Below are 18,042 nucleotides of genomic sequence, written 5' to 3'. Positions count from 1 at the left end.
CAGGACAAACAGGCCGTCCTCGGGGCCGTGGCTGCCATGCTGGATGTTCTCCTGCAAGAGGAGCTGCACCAAGAGCACGTCTGGGAGCAGCTCCTCTGGCTTGTGCACCCGTGTCAGGAGATCCAAGACACCTGCAGGGTGGCCAAGGTGAGACGCTGTGCAGGGCTCAGGGTGGACGTGGGGCCAGTGCAAGTGCCACGAGGGGTTGGGGGGTGCAGGGAGGAGGTGGGGAGCCCTTGGAGAAAGGAGGAATGGGTGCCTGAGAGCCTGAGGAGCTCTGTGCTAGCAACTGGGGGGGACCACATCCAGTTGCATCTGATGGGGGAGAAGAGGGCTGCTGGGTGGGAAATGCCTGCAAATGATGCTCAAGCATGGCTCGATTGAGAGCAGAGAGACTCTCGGTGCTGCTGGGAGGTGGGGGATAAAAAGCCTGTGCAGGAGCTTCTCCCTGCAGAGAAACAATTGGGAAAGAGGTTTTCCACTCCCAAGTGGCTAGATGTGGCTTCATCCCTTTCTTCCTCTCCTTGTCTCTTGCAGAGCCTCACTGTCTTCCTGGAGGCCTTAGAGGGCACTGAGTCTGTCATCCAGAACGACAAGTTTCTGGACGTCATGAGTGCCGTGTTCTACCAGGTAAGGGGAGCCTATCCCTGTGCCCACAGCAGTTTCCCTCTTACCTAAGTCTGAGGAGGACTGCAAAGGTCTGAGCCCCTGACTAATGCAGCTGAGCCTTGGCTCCTGCATGCTCACGGCTGTTCCAGAGCCGTGCCTGTCCCCCCAGGGATGCTGTGAGGCAGGCTGGGTTTTGTCTGCCTGTCCTCTTCCTGAGAGTGCCCAGGGAGACGAGAGCAGCAGCACAGCGTCTTTTCCGTCCTCAGTGCTGATGTGATTTTCTCATATGGACTTTGTTCCCACAGCTCTATGACAACACCAAGCAGCACAGCGAGGCTGATCGAGCGGAGCTGACCCACTGCATCATGCTGCAGGGTAAGGAGAGGAGCTTTGGCAATGCTTGCAGTGCCCTTGCCAAAAGGGCCTCTCTCACAAACCTCGGGAATGGGCGTGAGTTTCTTGCTAACATAGCGTGGGATTTCCTCCCTGCAGCCCGGATCTGCCCAGAGGAAATGGTCCTGTTTCTGCAGTCACAGCTGGGCGAGGACTGGGAGGCTGGACGCGTGGCAGCACTGGGTCTGCTCGGTGCTCTGGCTCGCTCTGATGGTCAGTAGCACAGGCTGGGACTTCCAGGGATCCCCTCTGCCATCGGGGTTGTGGCTCCTCTCATGCTTCTGTGCATCTCTTGCAGAGCCCGTGATGATGGAGAAGCTGCCCCAGGTGGTTGAGGCTGTGCAGTGTCTGTGCAGCGACCTCAGGATCCGGGTGAGCTGCTTTGGGAATAGAAAGTGTTGTTGGGGTGGTGATGCTGCTGCCAACACGGGCAGGGCTGGGGTGACTAGAGAGGTGCTGGGGCATTGACCACACGGTCGCGATGGCTCCTGTGGGAGAGCAGGCAGAGTGGAGCGGGCAGGTCCCTGTGCTGTGCTTGGAAAGTGCACAGCCTGGTGCTAAGGCCTGGCCCTCACCTCAGGAGCCAAGGCTCCTCCTCTGCTCCTGTTGTCTCTGCTCGTGCCCAAAGGGCTGCCCCGATGAGCAGGTGGCTTCCCTTTGCCTTCTGACCTGAAAAATCACACCCTCAATTGACCCCTGGCAGGTGAGGACGGCAGTTCTGCATTTCATCGAGGACCTGCTCAGTTCGAACACCCGGAGCTGCTCAGCCTGGGATGTGGTGGGGCACATCTTCACTGAGTTCAGCCGCACCGCTGGAAGAAGGGTAAGGACAGTGGGCAGCATCTTCTTTGGGAAGACCTGTGCTGCTCAGAGGGTGGCACAGAAGCACCGCTGGGGCCGCACCTGAGCCTCCTGAGAGGCTCCTGAGAACTGAGGTAACCGGGTTTCAACACCGTTGTTGTGCAGGCAGCTGGAGACCTTTCTGCCCGGGAAGCCCAGGAAGAAGGAGCTCTGCAGGAGCTGTGCATGGACATCCTGGGGTCTCTGGACGTCTCTGCGACAGGGATGTCCAAAGTAAGTCACATCTGCCCTGCTGCTGCTCCTTGCCTTCGCACCACCTGTTCCTCATCCCACCACCCCAGGTCTCTCCTCCAGCGTGCTCTGAAGCACGCAAGGCTCAGGGAAATTCACAGAGTCCTCTTCGTCTCTGAGCGGAGGCAGGAATGCTGACACGCTCAACTGCCTCGTTCCCGACAGCTCCTGTGGCCACGGCTGCTGCTGTTCGTGGTGCCAGCCCAGCACACCGGCATGCTGATCCCGGTCTCGCGCTGTGTCCGAGCCCTGGCCGAGAGAGAGGATCTGACAGGACGGCGAGTAGAGGAGCTGGATCCCCATTTCCTCAGCTCCATGTTTCAAGGTAGGAGCAGAAGCTCCGCCAGTGAGCTCTGCTGACCTGTGCTACCACCCAGAAGGGACAGCGGAGCTGCGCGTGGCTGGGCACGGAGCGTCTTGGAGTCTGACTCAGCACTTTTTTCTCCTCACAGGCCCACGACTGACTCCCCAGACACTGCTGGCGCGCCTGCTGGTGAGTAGATGCTCCAGAGCCCAGTGCCACCAGCCCCCGGGAGGAAGCAGCACGGCCACGGGCAGAGCTGTTGGCTGCTTCCATCCTGGGGGGAAGCCGCTGCTCTTGCTGCAGAAGTGACCCTGCTTCTCCTTGCTCTCGCTCAGGTGGTGGCAGGGAGCCCTGTTGCAGGCAGCGAACTCCAGGCCGCTGCCTTGCAGCTGATGCAAAACCTCCACAGCAGGTTCCACAGAGCTGTGGGGGCCATGTGGGCCGCTGAGATCCCCCTGCTGCTGCAGTGTCTCCAAGGTAAAGTGCTGGTGGGGAGGGAGAGGCGGAGGCAGGGAAGGGCGGGAGTGAAAATGCAGCTCTCTCTGCAGGGTGGCAGAGGCGAAGCATTGCCTGCAGCCCAGTGCTTGCTCTGCTGCTGTTCCCATTCCAGGGAGACAGCGCTGAGGCCCGGGGATCTTTCCCCGCGGGGATCTGCCCCTTCCAGGACACGGATGGGCCCTTCACGTCCCCTCAGTTAGTTCTGTGTTCCTGCGGGGACAGTGTTTGTGGGGAGGGACAGGTCATGGTGGAGGGGGTGCGGGTCCCAGCTTGGCAGTGTCAAGTGCCCAGGCCAAGCCAGGTTTGCAGCAGCTCTTCTTCTGTGCCTTGATCCCAAGTAAGGGTCTTTTTCTTCCTGTTGCTGTGCAGGGAAAGATGAGAGCTTCCTGGACACTGCAGGGTGGGAGCGCCGTCTGCTGAAGGTACAGCACTGCTGGGTGCAGAGAAGTGCTTGCCTGCCCCAAGTAGCCCCGCTCCCATATGAGCCACCACGGGACAGGAACAGCCTCTCCAGTGCTGCTGAGGAGCCTTTGAGGCGCTGCCTCTTCCGCTCTGTCCCAAGCCCAAGGGGGGTCTTAGGAGAAGAGCGGCAGGAGGCTTAAATGGAGGGAATGCTGGGGAGCTGGGAGAGGAACTGTTCTTCCAGACACCTCTCCCCAGAGGGCTGCAGCAATTGGGAGTGAGGGAAGAGGCAAAGGGCAAGGGAACATCGTCTTCTCCTGTTCTCCAACAGTTCCTCGGGGCGTCAATGGACACCATACGGGATGAGGCCTGGATCGAGGCCCTGAGCTGTGAGCTGAGCCGGTGGCTGAGCAGCTCTGCCAGCAGCTCTGCAGAAAAGGTGAGTTCCCCCCGGCTCCACCCAGCGGTGCAGCTGCAGGTGTCCAACTGGGGCTGGGGCTGCGGCTGGTGCTCTGCCCACGCGGGATGCTGATGCTGCTTCCCCAGTCTGTGCCCCCAGAGGGCCTTTCCCTGCAAGCTGCCCAGGGATGGATAAAGCTCGGCCCTGCAGCTGCTCTCAGTGACTCCCAGGGAGCGTGGGTCCTTCCACCTGGCCCTCCCCCAACAGGTTAAGCTGCTGCCACATCTCAGCTTCTTCCTTCCCTTCCCCTGTAGTCTTTCCTTTACAAGGCTCTGGGCACAGTGCTGGGAGCCTGTAAGGGAGTCCTCCACATCCAGGAGAAGCTGCTGCAGCACCTGGAGGAAGCAAACGCGGAGGACCCATGTGAGGCCCAGGTGAGCCCTGCTCTCCTCCAGCTCCTGCGAGCATCCCCGCTCCGTCCCTGGGGCAGAGGGCTTCTCCTGGCCCTGCTCCGCGCCTTTCCATCTCCTCCCTGCTGCCCTTTTCCTCAGGAGAGGATCTGTAGATTCAGGCCTGTGCCAACTGCCCCTTGTTCTTTTGTGCAGGGAATGGTCTCTCTTCTCAGCCACGCGGCTGAGAGTAACTTCCAAGCAGTCCTGGCCACGCTCACCACGTTTGCGTCCAGGCTGTGCAAAGGCCGCAACGCGAGGATTTCCAGGCGCAAGAAGGTAAAGCGTTACGGGTTTCCATCTTGGCATTCTTCTGCCTTATTTTCTGCCTTGGAGCCCAGGTGCATCGCGGGGCACTGGGGGCCGTTGAGCGAGTGTCTCAAGGCATTTCTTCCCACACAGATGGAGCTGGACAGCACGAGAGCTCAGGCCACACGCAGCGCTCTCGTGCTCGCCCACGGCAGCTTGGCACTGCGTGCCTCCAAGGAGCAGCTGCTCGCCCACCTGGAGGGAGACATCGTGGGCAACATCCTGATGCTCTACAGCTGCAGCTGCCGGGTGAGAGCTCAAAGCGTGCCAGGGTGTCTGAGCGCCCAGCTGCAGCCCCTCCACAAGGGGAGATGCTGAGAGGGACCTTCCCTTTCCAACGGTCCCCCGGGGAATGGTTTGTGCCCAGATGAAGACCCAAGCCCTTCCCTTAGCGTTGCCCCCACGTGTCCCCCTTGCAGCCCTTGTCCCATCCCGCAGTTCAAAGAATGTTCTTCTCTCTTGGGCCTCAGGACCTGCAGAACAACCTCGCACTGGTGCAGAGCATCACCGACTTCAGCTCTGCCTTCCAAGCTGTGGGTGATTCTGCATCCTTTAACCCCTCCTTGAAGGGAAAGCTTCTGGAGATCCTGATGGTGAGTGCCTAGAGGCAGGGCTGCCTGCAGAGTTCTGGGCTGCACTATGAGGCCCGCTTCCCTGGGGGCATACAGGTCTCCATCAGCCACATGTCTCCAGCTGGTGGGGACTTTGGGTGCTGGAGGCTCTGCTGGGCAGCGGGCTAGGTGCACCAGCTGTCGAGCTGCTGCATCCTGCAGTGCTTCCATGGGAAACATGGGAGTGATGGGGCTGGTGTGTGGCAGTTATGTCTGTCTCAGGGCTGGGTGGAAAAGCTCTCATGTGCCCCCTGCCCAACTTGACAGTGTCTCTCTGGGACTTTCAGGACCTGCTGAAGAAATACTACTCGGGCATTCCTGTCTCCCCAGTGCCCCTCAAGGTGGTTCTGGCCCTGGAGCAGCTGAGGTAAGGTCTGAGGTTGCAAGGCAGGATGGTGGTCCCCATTTTGGGTAGCTCCTGAAGGCCTGGAGGGGGTAGGGGGCAAAGAGACACATCTATAGGAGTGAAGGCTGGGCTGTTGTGCCCGGCGGAGCTGAGGTTCTGGGCAGGGAGAAAGGCCCTGGTGCTCCTGTCCCCTGGCAGGGAAGAGAAGGGAGAGTTGGGGTCTCCTTCCCTTCAGAGAGGGAGCTGGTTCAGTGCTGCCGGGGAGGAGGTGGGCGCTGCTGGAACTGAAGACAGTGCTCAGCAGCAGGAGCTGGGGGTATTGGCTTGGTAGCTGTCGATTAGGAGAAAGTCAGATGCTGTCTGAACCAGTCTGGAGTGCACTGCTAAAGGCCCTTTCTGATTTCTCTTCCTTTCTTCCTCCTGTCAGCAAGCTGAAGCCCTCTTTTGAAAGCAAGGACATGCGGGAGATGTTGGTCCTGTGCTGCAAGAACATCGTGACGCACCCTTCAGCAGAGATGATGCTGAAGATCAGGAAGTCACAGCACGCAGCGCAGTACCTGCAGGTAACCTGCCGTAACTTTCCCGGCCACCTCTCGGTCAAACCCGACCTCAGCACACACAGCCTATGCTCTGGCAGCAGCCGTGATGCTAAACCTCACTGCCCTCTTCTGCTTTCAGCTTCAGCAAACGTCCCTGAAAGCTCTGGGCCGGCTCATGGCGGTTCTGCTCCAGACAGAGCCCAGCGGCGGCTTCTTTCCGAACATAGTGCATGTGAGTATGTGTGGGGCAAGGGAGAAAGCATGGTGCCTGTCGGCAGTGGGGGCAGATCTGGGGACTGAGAGGGTGATCAGAGGGGAGCAATCTCCTGCTGACGTGCCAGCTCACTGCGAGCTCAGAAATGGGCAGAGCGATGGGCCCTGCAGGGGAAAGGCAGGAGCCAGCCCCTGGCAGGCCACAGCCGAGGAAAAGCTCCCGGGTTAGCAGGCAGGATGACTGCAGAGAGCGGGGGCAGCAGTGCCGGTGCTCAGTGAGGCTGGAGGCCACGTGGAGCCACAGGGCAGCCTTGGGGGAAAGTGCTGGGGAAGGAGGGACAGGGAGAGGGGCGGCAGGAGGGAAAGCAAAGACTCCTCAGTGAGACAGATGCTCTACCCCAGGTCCTGCAGAAATGCATGGTCTCAGAGAACGTGTGGGAGCGCAAGAGGGCCCTGCAGACCTGCTCCCAGCTGCTGGCTGTTTGCGAAGAGCTTCGAGTGAGTAAAGAGCCCCACCGCATGCCCCCTGCTCCCTCCCCAGAGCCCCTGAGCTGGAAGGCGAGCTCCGCCCAGCTGTGCATGCTGTGCCACGGCGTGAGGAAGGCACAGGCGGAGAAGCCAGGGAGAGCCGGGGCTGCCTACAGCTTTCTTCCTGCCTCTCACCCCTGCAGAGAGCAGATGCCTGCGAGCACTTTGGCTCCCTGGTGGGATTGCTGGCGCCTCTGACGTGCGACCCCATGCCCGCATCCCGCCAGTTGGCTGCCACGTGTCTGAGCTCCCTTCTCCGAATCCAAGGTGAGCAGAGCAGGTTGCACCAGCCCTCTGCCCTCCTCCGTGGCACTGCCAGAGCCCCACGGGCTGGGCCCTGTTTACAGGAGGGAGAGGCACCGTGCACAGCTCTCTTCTCGTCCCCACCCTGTCCTCTGTCTCTGCCCCGTGGAGAGCGGTTCCATTTCCAGAAGCATGACTTCCCTTTTCTCCCTGGGCTCTTTCCAGCCAAAGCAGCCAACGGAGTCATGGAGCCAGGAGACATCGGGAGCCTGTCTGAGGGACTGCATGCCTGCAGCACTGTCTCTCAGCTCCAGACCACGTCCAAAATGGCCATGGTAAGTGGACCCAGAAAGGGGTGGTGGGATCTCTGTGCGGAGGCTTCTGCACGACTCTGTGCTGCTCCCAGCCTTTCACACCGTTTCCAAAATGAGCTGTCGCCCTGAGACCGCTGTTCTCAGCAAGCAGCAGGAGGCTCTGAGCTATGGCTGGCCTTCAGGCACGCAGTGCAAGGGGCTGACTCCATGATGTGTGTGTGTGTGTGTGTGTGTGTGTGTGTGTGTGCACTTGCGTGCATGTGTGACTGTGGCTGCTGGGAGGTAGGCTTTGCATGTCAGCAGACACCATGGGTGCAGAAGCTGAGCGAAGGCTCAGCCGCCTTCCGTGTAAATAGCAGGGTACGGACAGCAGGAGCGTTGTGAATGGCCGGCAAGCCACTGAGCTAAGAATGCCCTCCAGACTGCTTGGTGCTCTGAAGAGCTGCGCAGAGCAGTGATGGGATCTCTCCTGCTTCTCATCTCTCTGCAGATCGTGTGCAGAAACTTCCCCGTCGAACGCACCGTCGACTTCATGATGGCCACCAAGGAGACCATCCGGAAAGCCACAGGAGTGCGCGTGCGTGCTGCTGGGAAGTGGGTGACCACCTTTCTGCAGATGCATGGGAAGGACATCTGTTGGAACGTAAGAGACTTTCTTCCACGTGTCTTGGTTTGTTTCTGGCTGTTGCACCATGCCCTGTGCCGTCTGCCTCTGGTACTAAAGCAGCACAGCCTGAGCGCAGAGCCAGGGCTTGGACAGGGGGGCTGGTTTGAAATTTAGGCTTAGGCGTTGCAGCATGTCAAGGGAGCAGGCACTGCTCACGCGCTGAATGTCCATGGTCAGGCCCTGCAGAGTCCAGGATGCAGCAAGTCATTCCTTCTCCCCTTCTTCTTCCAGGTGCCACCCATCCTCTACATCCTGCGCAGCTGCGCGTCATCTACGCAGCAGAGCACGTTCGTGCCCTTCCTGTGCCAGGCGGTGGTCATCCTCACCCGCTGTCACACTGAGGCCGTGATGAACAACTTCTCCCGGCCGCCTGGACCCACAGACAGGTACTGGCACTCCTGCCTTTGCTGTAGTTGTAGCTTGCCTCTGCCAGAGGGATCCAGGGAGGAGGCAGCTTCTCTTTTTTCCTCTCAAAGTCTGTGTGAGGTGGAAATTACTCAGTCACAACTTGAGACTCTCCATTTTCTAGTGAGACGTGGAAGAGAATAAGAGAGTTCTGCCTTCAACGGTGGAGCCAGTAGAAGAAAAAGGAAGAAAAAGAAAAGGAAACGAAAGGAAAAAGAGAAAACGAAAGGAGAGAAGAGAAAAAAGAAAAAAAGAGAAGAAGGAGAGAAGGGGAGTAGAAGGGAGAGGAGGGAAAAGGGAAAGGAGAGGGAATGAGGAGGAATGAGAGGAAAGGGGAGGGAAGAAAAAGGGAATGAAAAAGAGAAATTTAAAATGAGGAGAGGAGAGGAGAGGAGAGGAGAGGAGAGGAGAGGAGAGGAGAGGAGAGGAGAGGAGAGGAGAGGAGAGGAGAGGAGAGGAGAGGAGAGGAGAGGAGAGGAGAGGAGAGGAGAGGAGAGGAGAGGAGAGGAGAGGAGAGGAGAGGAGAGGAGAGGAGAGGAGAGGAGAGGAAAAAGAGAAGGAAAAAGCGAAGGAAAAAGCGAAGGAAAAAGCGAAGGAAAAAGAAGGAGGGGAAAGGAGGAGAGAAGAGAAAAGAGAAGAGGAGAGGAGAGGAAAAAGGGAAAGAAAAAGGGAAGGAGGGGAAAGGAGGAGAGAAGAGAAGAGAAGAGAAGAGAAGAGAAGAGAAGAGAAGAGAAGAGAAGAGAAGAGAAGAGAAGAGAAGAGAAGAGAAGAGAAGAGAAGAGAAGAGAAGAGAAGAGAAGAGAAGAGAAGAGAAGAGAAGAGAAGAGAAGAGAAGAGAAGAGAAGAGAAGAGAAGAGAAGAGAAGAGAAGAGAAGAGAAGAGAAGAGAAGAGAAGAGAAGAGAAGAGAAGAGAAGAGAAGAGAAGAGAAGAGAAGAGAAGAGAAGAGAAGAGAAGAGAAGAGAAGAGAAGAGAAGAGAAGAGAAGAGAAGAGAAGAGAAGAGAAGAGAAGAGAAGAGAAGAGAAGAGAAGAGAAGAGAAGAGAAGAGAAGAGAAGAGAAGAGAAGGGAGGAGAAGGGAGGAGAAGGGAGGAGAAGGGAGGAGAAGGGAAGAGAAGGGAGGAGAAGGGAAGAGAAGGGAGGAGAAGGGAAGGGAGGAGTGGGGAGGAGTGGGGAGGGGAGGGGAGGAGAGGAAAGAAAATGAAAAGAGAGAAGGGGAGGAGAAGGGAGAGGAGGGAAAAGGGAAAGGAGAGGGGATGAGGAGGAAACAGAGAGGGAAGGAAAAAGGGAATGAAAAAAAAAATTAAAATGAGAGGAGTAGAAGAAAAAGGGAAGGGAAAATGGAAGGAGAAAGGGAAGGAAAAGGGAAGGAAAAAGGGAAGGAGGGGAAAGGAGAAGAGAGGAGAAGAGAGGAGAAGAGAAGAGAAGAGAAGAGAAGAGAAGAGAAGAGAAGAGAAGAGAAGAGAAGAGAAGAGAAGAGAAGAGAAGAGAAGAGAAGAGAAGAGAAGAGAAGAGAAGAGAAGAGAAGAGAAGAGAAGAGAAGAGAAGAGAAGAGAAGAGAAGAGAAGAGAAGAGAAGAGAAGAGAAGAGAAGAGAAGAGAAGAGAAGAGAAGAGAAGAGAAGAGAAGAGAAGAGAAGAGAAGAGAAGAGAAGAGAAGAGAAGAGAAGAGAAGAGAAGAGAAGAGAAGAGAAGAGAAGAGAAGAGAAGAGAAGAGAAGAGAAGAGAAGAGAAGAGAAGAGAAGAGAAGAGAAGAAGATTGTATCATTTATTAAAAATAAATAAATGCGAGAATCCTGGCTGAGATGTGAAAAGGGTACTTTTTTAGCAGTCTTCCTATTTATAGCTGAAGGAACCTGGGAAGCTCATCGAGTGCAATCCCCTGCCTTAGCAGAACTCCTAGATTAGGTCACTCAGGAACGCATCCAGGCAGGTTTTGAGTAATGTCTCCAGAGAAGGAGACCCCACAGCCTCTCTGGGCAACCTGCTCCAGTGCTCCATCACCCTTACTGAAGGGTCTGAAAGTCTGAGTGGCCTTCAGAATTGAAAAACTACTTGAGTTATGAACTGTACAAGTTTACCTCAGCAGTCTAAGTGCATGTGTCTCTCATGAAACTAGGACACATCTACACGTCTCTTTTTCCCCCTTAAATTCCTCACATCCCTAGCATTTATGACAAAATGTGCCATGAGATAATATGTTGGCAGATAGTGCTTGGTGGCAGGCTTTAATTTTAACAGTCTTTCAGACCAGAAGCTGTGTAGCTCAGCTCTAGATTCAGACACTTACATTTAGACACTCAAATGTAGTTGCTGCAGACGCCTTAAATTTGGAGGCTCCTCAGTTGTGCAGTCAGACATGAGTACCACTGAGAGAATCTGGTCCATGTTGGAGCTGTGGGTGGTTCCTCACTGAGTGGCTGACGCTCGTTCAAAGCTCAGCAATGTCTCTTGGCAACTCAGATGCCAAAGAGGTATTTATCTGCTAGCTCTGCTTATCTTGGCAGCAAATCTGGAAATATTCACACAATAATTTGCATTATTTTGGCAACAGCACGAAATGTGAACCAACAGTAATAGAAGCCACTCTCAGCAGTGGCAGATGGGCTGCACAGCTAAGGGCGGAATTAGGCTGCAAGTTCACACATCTCTCACAACTACGCTGTGCTCCTAGTTAGATTCAGTGGGTTTACAGACTTCCAGAAGCAAAAGCAGCTGTCAGCCACGCTCAATTAGACAGGTTGGCAGATGTTTGGCCTCACTAGAACATCGTGAGGACACAGAACAAACTCCAAGGTAGCCCAGCAATAGCATTTCTCACACTGGAGAAGAGTAAGGAGGCTGTGGATGCCCATCCCTGGAGGTATTCGAGGCCAGGCTGGATGTGGCTCTGGGCAGCCTGGTTGAGTGCTTGGTGCCCTGCACACAGCAGGGGCGTTGAAACTGTGTGATCATTGTTCCTTTCAACCCAGGCTATTCTGTGATTCTATGATTCTCTGATACATTTTATTCACAGACAAAGGTCACATGCCTTGCTGTACGTTGCAGAAAAGCATCATGAAGAAAAAGCACAGGTCCGACTGCTGGCCCAGGAGCAGCACTTAGTTATTACATGAGATGCACCTGGATGTTCTGGCACGTTTCTGATTGCTTCTTAAGCACAGACCAAGAGCCTACAGGAGAGCCTCTTACACGCATGCAAAATTGAGGAGAGGGGGTGGTAGGAGGCTATTTTTTCTCTAGGGCCCAGTCCAAAACTGACACACAGGTTGTTTAAAGGCACTTCTGTCTACAAATTCTGAAGACTCAGGGCCTATGTCCATGAGAAGGACAGGCATAACAAAATCCACAGAGGTGTCATGGCTGTAATGTCTGTCTGTTCCTCTGGACGCGGGGTAATTTTCTCAGCACAGAAATACTAAGCTTTCAACCTCCATTCACTGCAACTTTATGATCTGCTGATTCATAAACCTGCCACTACAGCTTACTTCCATAAACTCAGCCTGAAACTGCTTTAGTGCAATCGTGTCAGGTCTATTAGCTCACACATTATCTTGATCTTTTGAAGATGGCAGCAGCTGCATGTCCTCGACACAGAATAGCAAAATACAAAAACAATCCTCTCTATCCGTGCACACAATATCTGTTAACTTGCTGCATTGGATCAGATACGAACTCTGCAGCAGAAAGAAAGAAATGTGTGTTCAGTCTGTTTGGTAAATAAACCCAGAGCTCAGAGCAGGGCTGTGTCACAGGGGCAGGTCTATGAGTCAGCAGATCATAATGTGATTATCTGATGAGAAAATTACTTATGGAGAGAGAATTTAGGTCTGCTTTAAGGGAATGCTTAAGCAAGGAATTTTTAATTTCATTTTCCATAAATGTCCATGACAGAAAAATAAATACGTAAATAAATAAAATTAAGTGTACCTAAAGAAAGGGAAAACGAAAAAGATTAGAAGATTTTTTTTCCCTGGAATTACAAATTAAGAACCAGAAGATCTCTCGGTACATACTTTTATTAGTTTATTTCCTTCAGCAACTACCCATGGCCTACTTGAAGACAAACAGTAGGAAAACATTTAAAAAATAAAGGACTTTACATACACCTACACAATCTATTCAGAGACTCTAACAGAAGAAATGATTTTCTTTCTGTAATTCCTAAATGCAAGTTTGGTATTCACAATAGGAAACAAAGAGCAAGAGAGAATAGTGACAGTCACAAGGTGGAAAATGAGATGCAAAGATTCACCACTGGTAATACAAGAAGACTGGGAAACGTTTTTAATGGTTTTCTCTGTTGCAATTCATGGAGGAAAAGCAAAAGTGGCCCAGTGTCTCTCCTGGAGACCACGCTGTTACTTACTCATGTAACTTGTTTCCTTTGTGTGTCATGTGCAAAGAGAAATAAAGCTCTCCTTGCGTGTGTTTAATTCAAACCTGGAGCGGCAGGAAGAATGCTGTTATCTGTCCCCAGTGCGCATCCTGCTGACTCAGACGTGTGAAGTCACAAGCAGAACTGAGGAAGCAAGAAATGCTTTCACTACAGCTGAGGTCTGCACATTCTGCACTGCGTCTGCTGGACACCATCAAAGGTCTCAGTAGGGGATGAAGGAGGATACATCTTCAGCAGCTCCACATCTGGCAAACTGTCTGGAAAGCTAAGTTCACACAGTTGAAGCTGCCTGAAGCACAGCAGCAGATGGCGTTACAGACAGATGCCAGGAAAAAAAAGTGTTATTTTCTGCAAACATATACAAGCACTGAAATGCTGCTTAGATGAAAAGGTTACTACATCATGCACTAGTTGCTTGTTGCTTTTTCAAGAACAAGAGCACAAGTTTAAACTTTTCCTTATTTCCTTGACAAATGGCTAAGATAAAATAAAACTATGTTTTAATTTTTGCACTAAAAGAAACACTACAACAGCAAAAATGAACAACTTGATTTTGATTTTTTTTTTTTTTTCCTCTCCCTCTCCTTTTTAACCTTAGAATATCATATAGGGAAGAACCACTGGTGTCCCCACACAATATGACATAACCCCACTGACACAGCAGTACTGGTTAATGTCTTTTTTTAAGGCTGCCAAATATGCAAACAGAAACAGGCTGGACTTCTAATGTGGCCGAATATTTCCCTTTCCAGGTAACAACTCCATTAATCACGTACCTTCATCTACCTGTCCAGCAGTTCATTGTTTTTCTGCTGAAAGAGACTTTGCAATTAAAATCGTACTGAAATGAGAGCCATAGTTTTCCAGAATGAAGACTCAGAATGCCCTCAGTGAAAAACAACCTATTTCTTTTAAAAAAGATTTCTCATTTGCACCATGGCTTATTATACATGTAGAAGTATGTTCATTTTGTGTGTGTCTCAAGTTTACCACCAACATGCAGCATAAGAAATGCACACATTTTTTATTCTAAATGAAGTTGAAACAAATTATTTTCAAAGATTTCTTAATACAATCCTGGTGAAATGTTCTGTATTTACGAATCTCTATTTTCTCACTGAAGGTGGTTCCATAGTGCTGCTCACTGGACAAGAGGAATAATTTACTGCATTATTTGGTGGCTGTTTTTCACAGCCTGATGTTAAAACAGCTGGTCTTGTCCTACTGCCTCTTCCTCCCTGAAAAGCAAACTAAACAAATCAACAAATAAATAAAAGGGAATGTACAGACAGAAACTTAATTCACACCATTAGCTTATCCAGCTATCAAACTGCATTCAGACGAGGTGATTTTGAGAGTAGTTCCTCCCATGAACTACAACTCTGACTCTCAACAGAAATGATTTCTGTTCTCAACAATTTCAGTGCCTGTAAGTGCAGCCCTGCCTTACCTTCTTGGAGAGTTCTAATGAAATCTTAGGAAAACTTGCCTCCCTCACTTTCAGGATCTCCAATCTTTAAGTCCGTGTCAGCATTCACTTTTTGGCTACCGCCTATTCAGTGACAGAAAGCCAGCATGCATGTTTCAGTTTGTTTTCCAAGCTTGCCCTCTGACAACAGAATGATGAAAAGACACCACGTTTCTCCAGCCGGTTGCTGATTTGAACACAAGCTGAAGTGGTGTGAGCGGTTTCCCATGAAGTAACTTGGCAGTTTAATTATCAAATGCATTAGTTGTGTTTTCTAGTTTCTATTAGTAGGGGAGAGAAAGCTGAAACTTCAAGTAAGCTTCATGTGCTGTTAAGAAAGACACTGGATAACGGTGCTTCTCATTAGTACAAGGTGTCACCGCCTGGGAGTTAAGTTTTTGTGTAGCGAAAACCACCAGCAGAAAAGTCAGTCTGCCCTTCATATTCATTTCCTTTATTGCCACATTCCAGCATTTTTTCCTGTAAATACCACGGCCAAAGGAATATTTAGGGCAGTTTCGGCATATGTGGGGAGATTCAAGTCATCGTTCCATCAATCAGTGTCTCTTATTCTGCCAGCATCTGACAGGTGACAAACTGGTCTTCTGTTTTTCTAGGGTAGACATCACTGAGCAATGATAAAGAGGAATCAATCCTATACAATTAAGAGGAAAAATGTATGAGATCTGCTCATTCTGGGAGTGAAGCAAGTCTTGTGGTCAGTAGACGAAAAGATGATTCAGAAACATGGAAGATATATTTTTAAAGCAAGTAAGGTCTGTATATCAGAAGTATAGTTAATGGGAAGATACATGAGTTAAGTGACAGGTAACCATAACTTCAGTGTTAAAATGTCCGTTTGGATCGTTGTTAATTTGTTTAATGTACTTAGCAGTGTATTAGCAGAAGATATTTTAAGGTACATATTTTAGTGTCTCTGTGGCAGATGCTTGGTTTTCATAAACCACACGTATATTTTACTTTTAAAATAAAAGCAGGGTGCCTCATCCAGAGGCTAATTATACTGCAAAGCAAAACCAGCATGTTGCTCTACACAGGTTACCAAAGCCATCCTCCTTCAGCTAGATCTGGCTACTTAATAGCTTTCATTAGCTGGGAACAGTTTCCAAAGCACTCTGTTAAAGCCATTTCCAAACCATTCTGTCCCAGGGCAGGAAGAAATATTAGCACGTGTCCAAACAAAAATTGCTACAACTTTTTTTGTTCCCAAAAGAGAGATGAAATGGACAAATTTGTATTTTCTCATTCCTGACATGAGAATACAGTACAGCTAAAGAGAACAGGTAGTCAGAGCTTCACTGAACATAAACCATTCTGTAATGAATAAGTCCTTTATTTTTTTGTTCTATCAGATAGCAAACCCCAGAATAACAACTGTCCCACTGACTCTGTGTCAATGTGAGGATTAGAGGGAAGAGTGGAGAAAAGTGGCTTAATTGTATTTGTATGAATGAAGAAGATTAAATCATTTCATCAGTATTTGTAACACAGTTTACCTGCTTTCAGGTAACATAAGCAATCTCCATTTTAAGCAGTACCTCTTGACCTGGGGAAAGAACATCCAGCAGTTCTGGAGGCTATAACATACACTATATAAGTGCTCTCACAAAAAGTACTGGTGCTGTGATGAGCTCAACCTTCCCCTTCTTTCACATCACCAGTGCTGTGGAGCAAGGGGCAAGTTCTCAGAGCAAACACGGTAAGAACAATCCATGCACTGAAAGGCACACTCATACAGTGCTATACAATGCAAAATAGTTTTCTTACTAACAGTGATGGTGAAGATAAGAGCCAACTGACCTACAATCTACAGAACATTTCTACCAATACATCCATGTGAACCTCCCTTCTCCACTCTTTGCCCTCTCCTTTCAGACACAGGACACTCACCTGAGACGCAGTGTAGACAGGAATCTTTCAAATAAGCACAGGACATCTAACACCAATTAAGCCTCCCCAGCTTTTCTCTTGGCCTGTAACTTTCTCTCCAAAAGCATACACATCTTCTGTAGGATCCATGGCATATTTGCAGGCTTCTGAATGTTTCAGGTGTCCCAAGGCATCTAAAATAGTTCTAGCCATTCATGCATAAGCACCTGAATTCTACTCAGCGATCTGCAAGGAGAAAATCTCAAGAGTAACATGAGCGTACTTTGTTTGCAAGAACATCATCTGCAGGTTTCTGTTCCTTCCGTTACTGTTTCCTACTTTCACACTGCCAAGGAAAAGCACAGCAACAGAAAAAGGGCACAGGAATATACATCCTTCATTTCTAAGCCCTTGGTGAACTGAATTTCCCACACTGTCTGGAGATGCCTCGGCAAACTTCTTTCTAAATCACACCCAGCTGCACAGTGCCAAAGGGCTGCCGTCCTGTAACCAAGTGCTGTCAGAACATGGAAGCATGACTTTCTACATCTACTACATGTACTTTCTTTCCATCGAGCCAGAAATGTCGTACCTTCCAAATCATGATGCTGGTAGAGACCACAGACAGTGCCAACAGCTTCCAGGAGAAGCCATGTAACAGCAACTTCAATTAAGGAGCAAAAATTACAAGAGATAGGAAGTGCAGCTGATGGTTCCCTGATACTGTAAGTAAATCTCTAGAAATGGGAACAAAACACTGCTTTTAGCAGTATTAGATGTCGCACAAGGAAAACTGTATTGAAATGTTTTTCAGAATTTGCTCTACAAATTTTGCTCCTTGCAAAATCTGCAGATAGGACAACTCTTGTGCTGCCATTTTTTTTTCCTGCAGATGAAGCTGCTAAAGAGAGAATTGATATATGCAGGAATTGCAGTCAGAGGTACATAAAAGTGTGAATAAATGATAGCCCAGAATCAACAAATCACCATAATATCTTTTCAATATTGAAAAAAAAAAAAAAAAAGGAAAATATTTTTTAAACTTAAATAGACATTTTATGTAAAATATGTGCTTCAGTGATAACTGTAACATGCAATCTTACCTGTATCCTTCAATAAGCCAAAATGTAACAAAAGAAATGGACTATGTTTCCAGAGAACTGATTTTCTAGGTCACACCTGCACTATGTTCATCCTAAAATACTGAATTATGAAAACATTTAGCTTTGTACTTTGAAACTCATTTGCTCAAACTATGTACTGCAATGAATGCACATAATATCAATCAAGTATCCATGAAGCAGCAGACTGTCAAGAAAGAGGTAATCGCAGTGTTTTTTGCTAAACATACTCCTATGATTTCATCACAGTTTTCAAATTACGCTGGCTTTGAAATTCGGAGTATTTGCTGGCTTTGAGTCATCAGTGTCAGAGCTCTCTTTCTTTCTACTTCAAGCTGCTGAAGAGGTTGCAGCTCTTCCTATTGCATCCCTCTAGCTTTCAACTCAAGAGCTCCTGTGTCACACAAGGAAAAGCAATCATTTACCTGCTGTGCCATGCTCATGGCAACACCAATGCAGATGTCAGCAGCTGATGCCCACAAGGACAGCCAGCCTGGACTTATTTTCATTACATATCTTTGTCCTGATGTCCTTATACAAGCTGGAACATTTCTCCCTCTGAGCAGAAGAGGGCAGGAGGGGTCCAAGGTGAGGGCACAGTCTCCCCTGTTTATCTGGCACTCAAAGAGAAAGAGAAAATGAAAACCAGATGTGTTTCCCTGCCCATGGCAAACACCAGCCTTTCCATCCTTACAGTCCTTCCTGACATCAGCACTAATTGAAACAAAATCCCACTCACCTTTGCCATGTCTGGCAGAGGTTGCAGCTCTTTCTATTGCATCCCTCTAGCTTTCAACTCAAGAGCTCCTGTGTCACACAAGGAAAAGCAATCATTTACCTGCTGTGC

General features: G+C 50.2%; 1 protein-coding gene and 1 long non-coding RNA gene across 2 annotated transcripts; both read left to right on the top strand.

Annotated features, from left to right (window-relative positions):
• Positions 1-2,361: 2,361 nt before the first annotated feature.
• On the top strand, positions 2,362-2,773 carry LOC149912201 (uncharacterized). Its single transcript, XR_016461532.1, has 3 exons — positions 2,362-2,419; positions 2,547-2,587; positions 2,734-2,773. It is a non-coding gene; the product is annotated as an uncharacterized LOC149912201 (long non-coding RNA).
• An 871-nt stretch (positions 2,774-3,644) lies between these two features.
• LOC149912200 (maestro heat-like repeat-containing protein family member 2B) lies at positions 3,645-8,031 on the top strand. Its single transcript, XM_090130693.1, has 10 exons — positions 3,645-3,687; positions 4,041-4,132; positions 4,304-4,426; positions 4,693-4,811; positions 5,682-5,976; positions 6,092-6,184; positions 6,577-6,663; positions 6,837-6,960; positions 7,162-7,271; positions 7,741-8,031. The coding sequence occupies exons 1-10, from the start codon at positions 3,645-3,647 to the stop codon at positions 8,029-8,031; spliced, it is 1,377 nt and encodes a 458-aa protein (XP_089986819.1).
• Positions 8,032-18,042: the final 10,011 nt, after the last annotated feature.

Source organism: Phasianus colchicus, chromosome Z (genome assembly GCF_987193195.1).
Source record: "Phasianus colchicus chromosome Z, bPhaCol1.hap1.1, whole genome shotgun sequence".
Lineage (NCBI taxonomy): Eukaryota > Metazoa > Chordata > Aves > Galliformes > Phasianidae > Phasianus > Phasianus colchicus.
The sequence above is the reverse complement of the archived record's forward strand: the minus strand, read 5'-3'. Positions and strand labels throughout refer to the sequence as shown.

Coding starts and splice junctions, on each gene's coding strand:
- LOC149912200 (XM_090130693.1), top strand. CDS start 3,645: ATGGACACCATACGGGATGAGGCCTGGATCGAGGCCCTGAGCT. Junction 4,812..5,681: donor CAACGGTCCCCCGGGGAATG/GTTTGTGCCCAG, acceptor GCCGGGGAGGAG/GTGGGCGCTGCTGGAACTGA. Junction 6,961..7,161: donor CTCCCTTCTCCGAATCCAAG/GTGAGCAGAGCA, acceptor GGCTCTTTCCAG/CCAAAGCAGCCAACGGAGTC.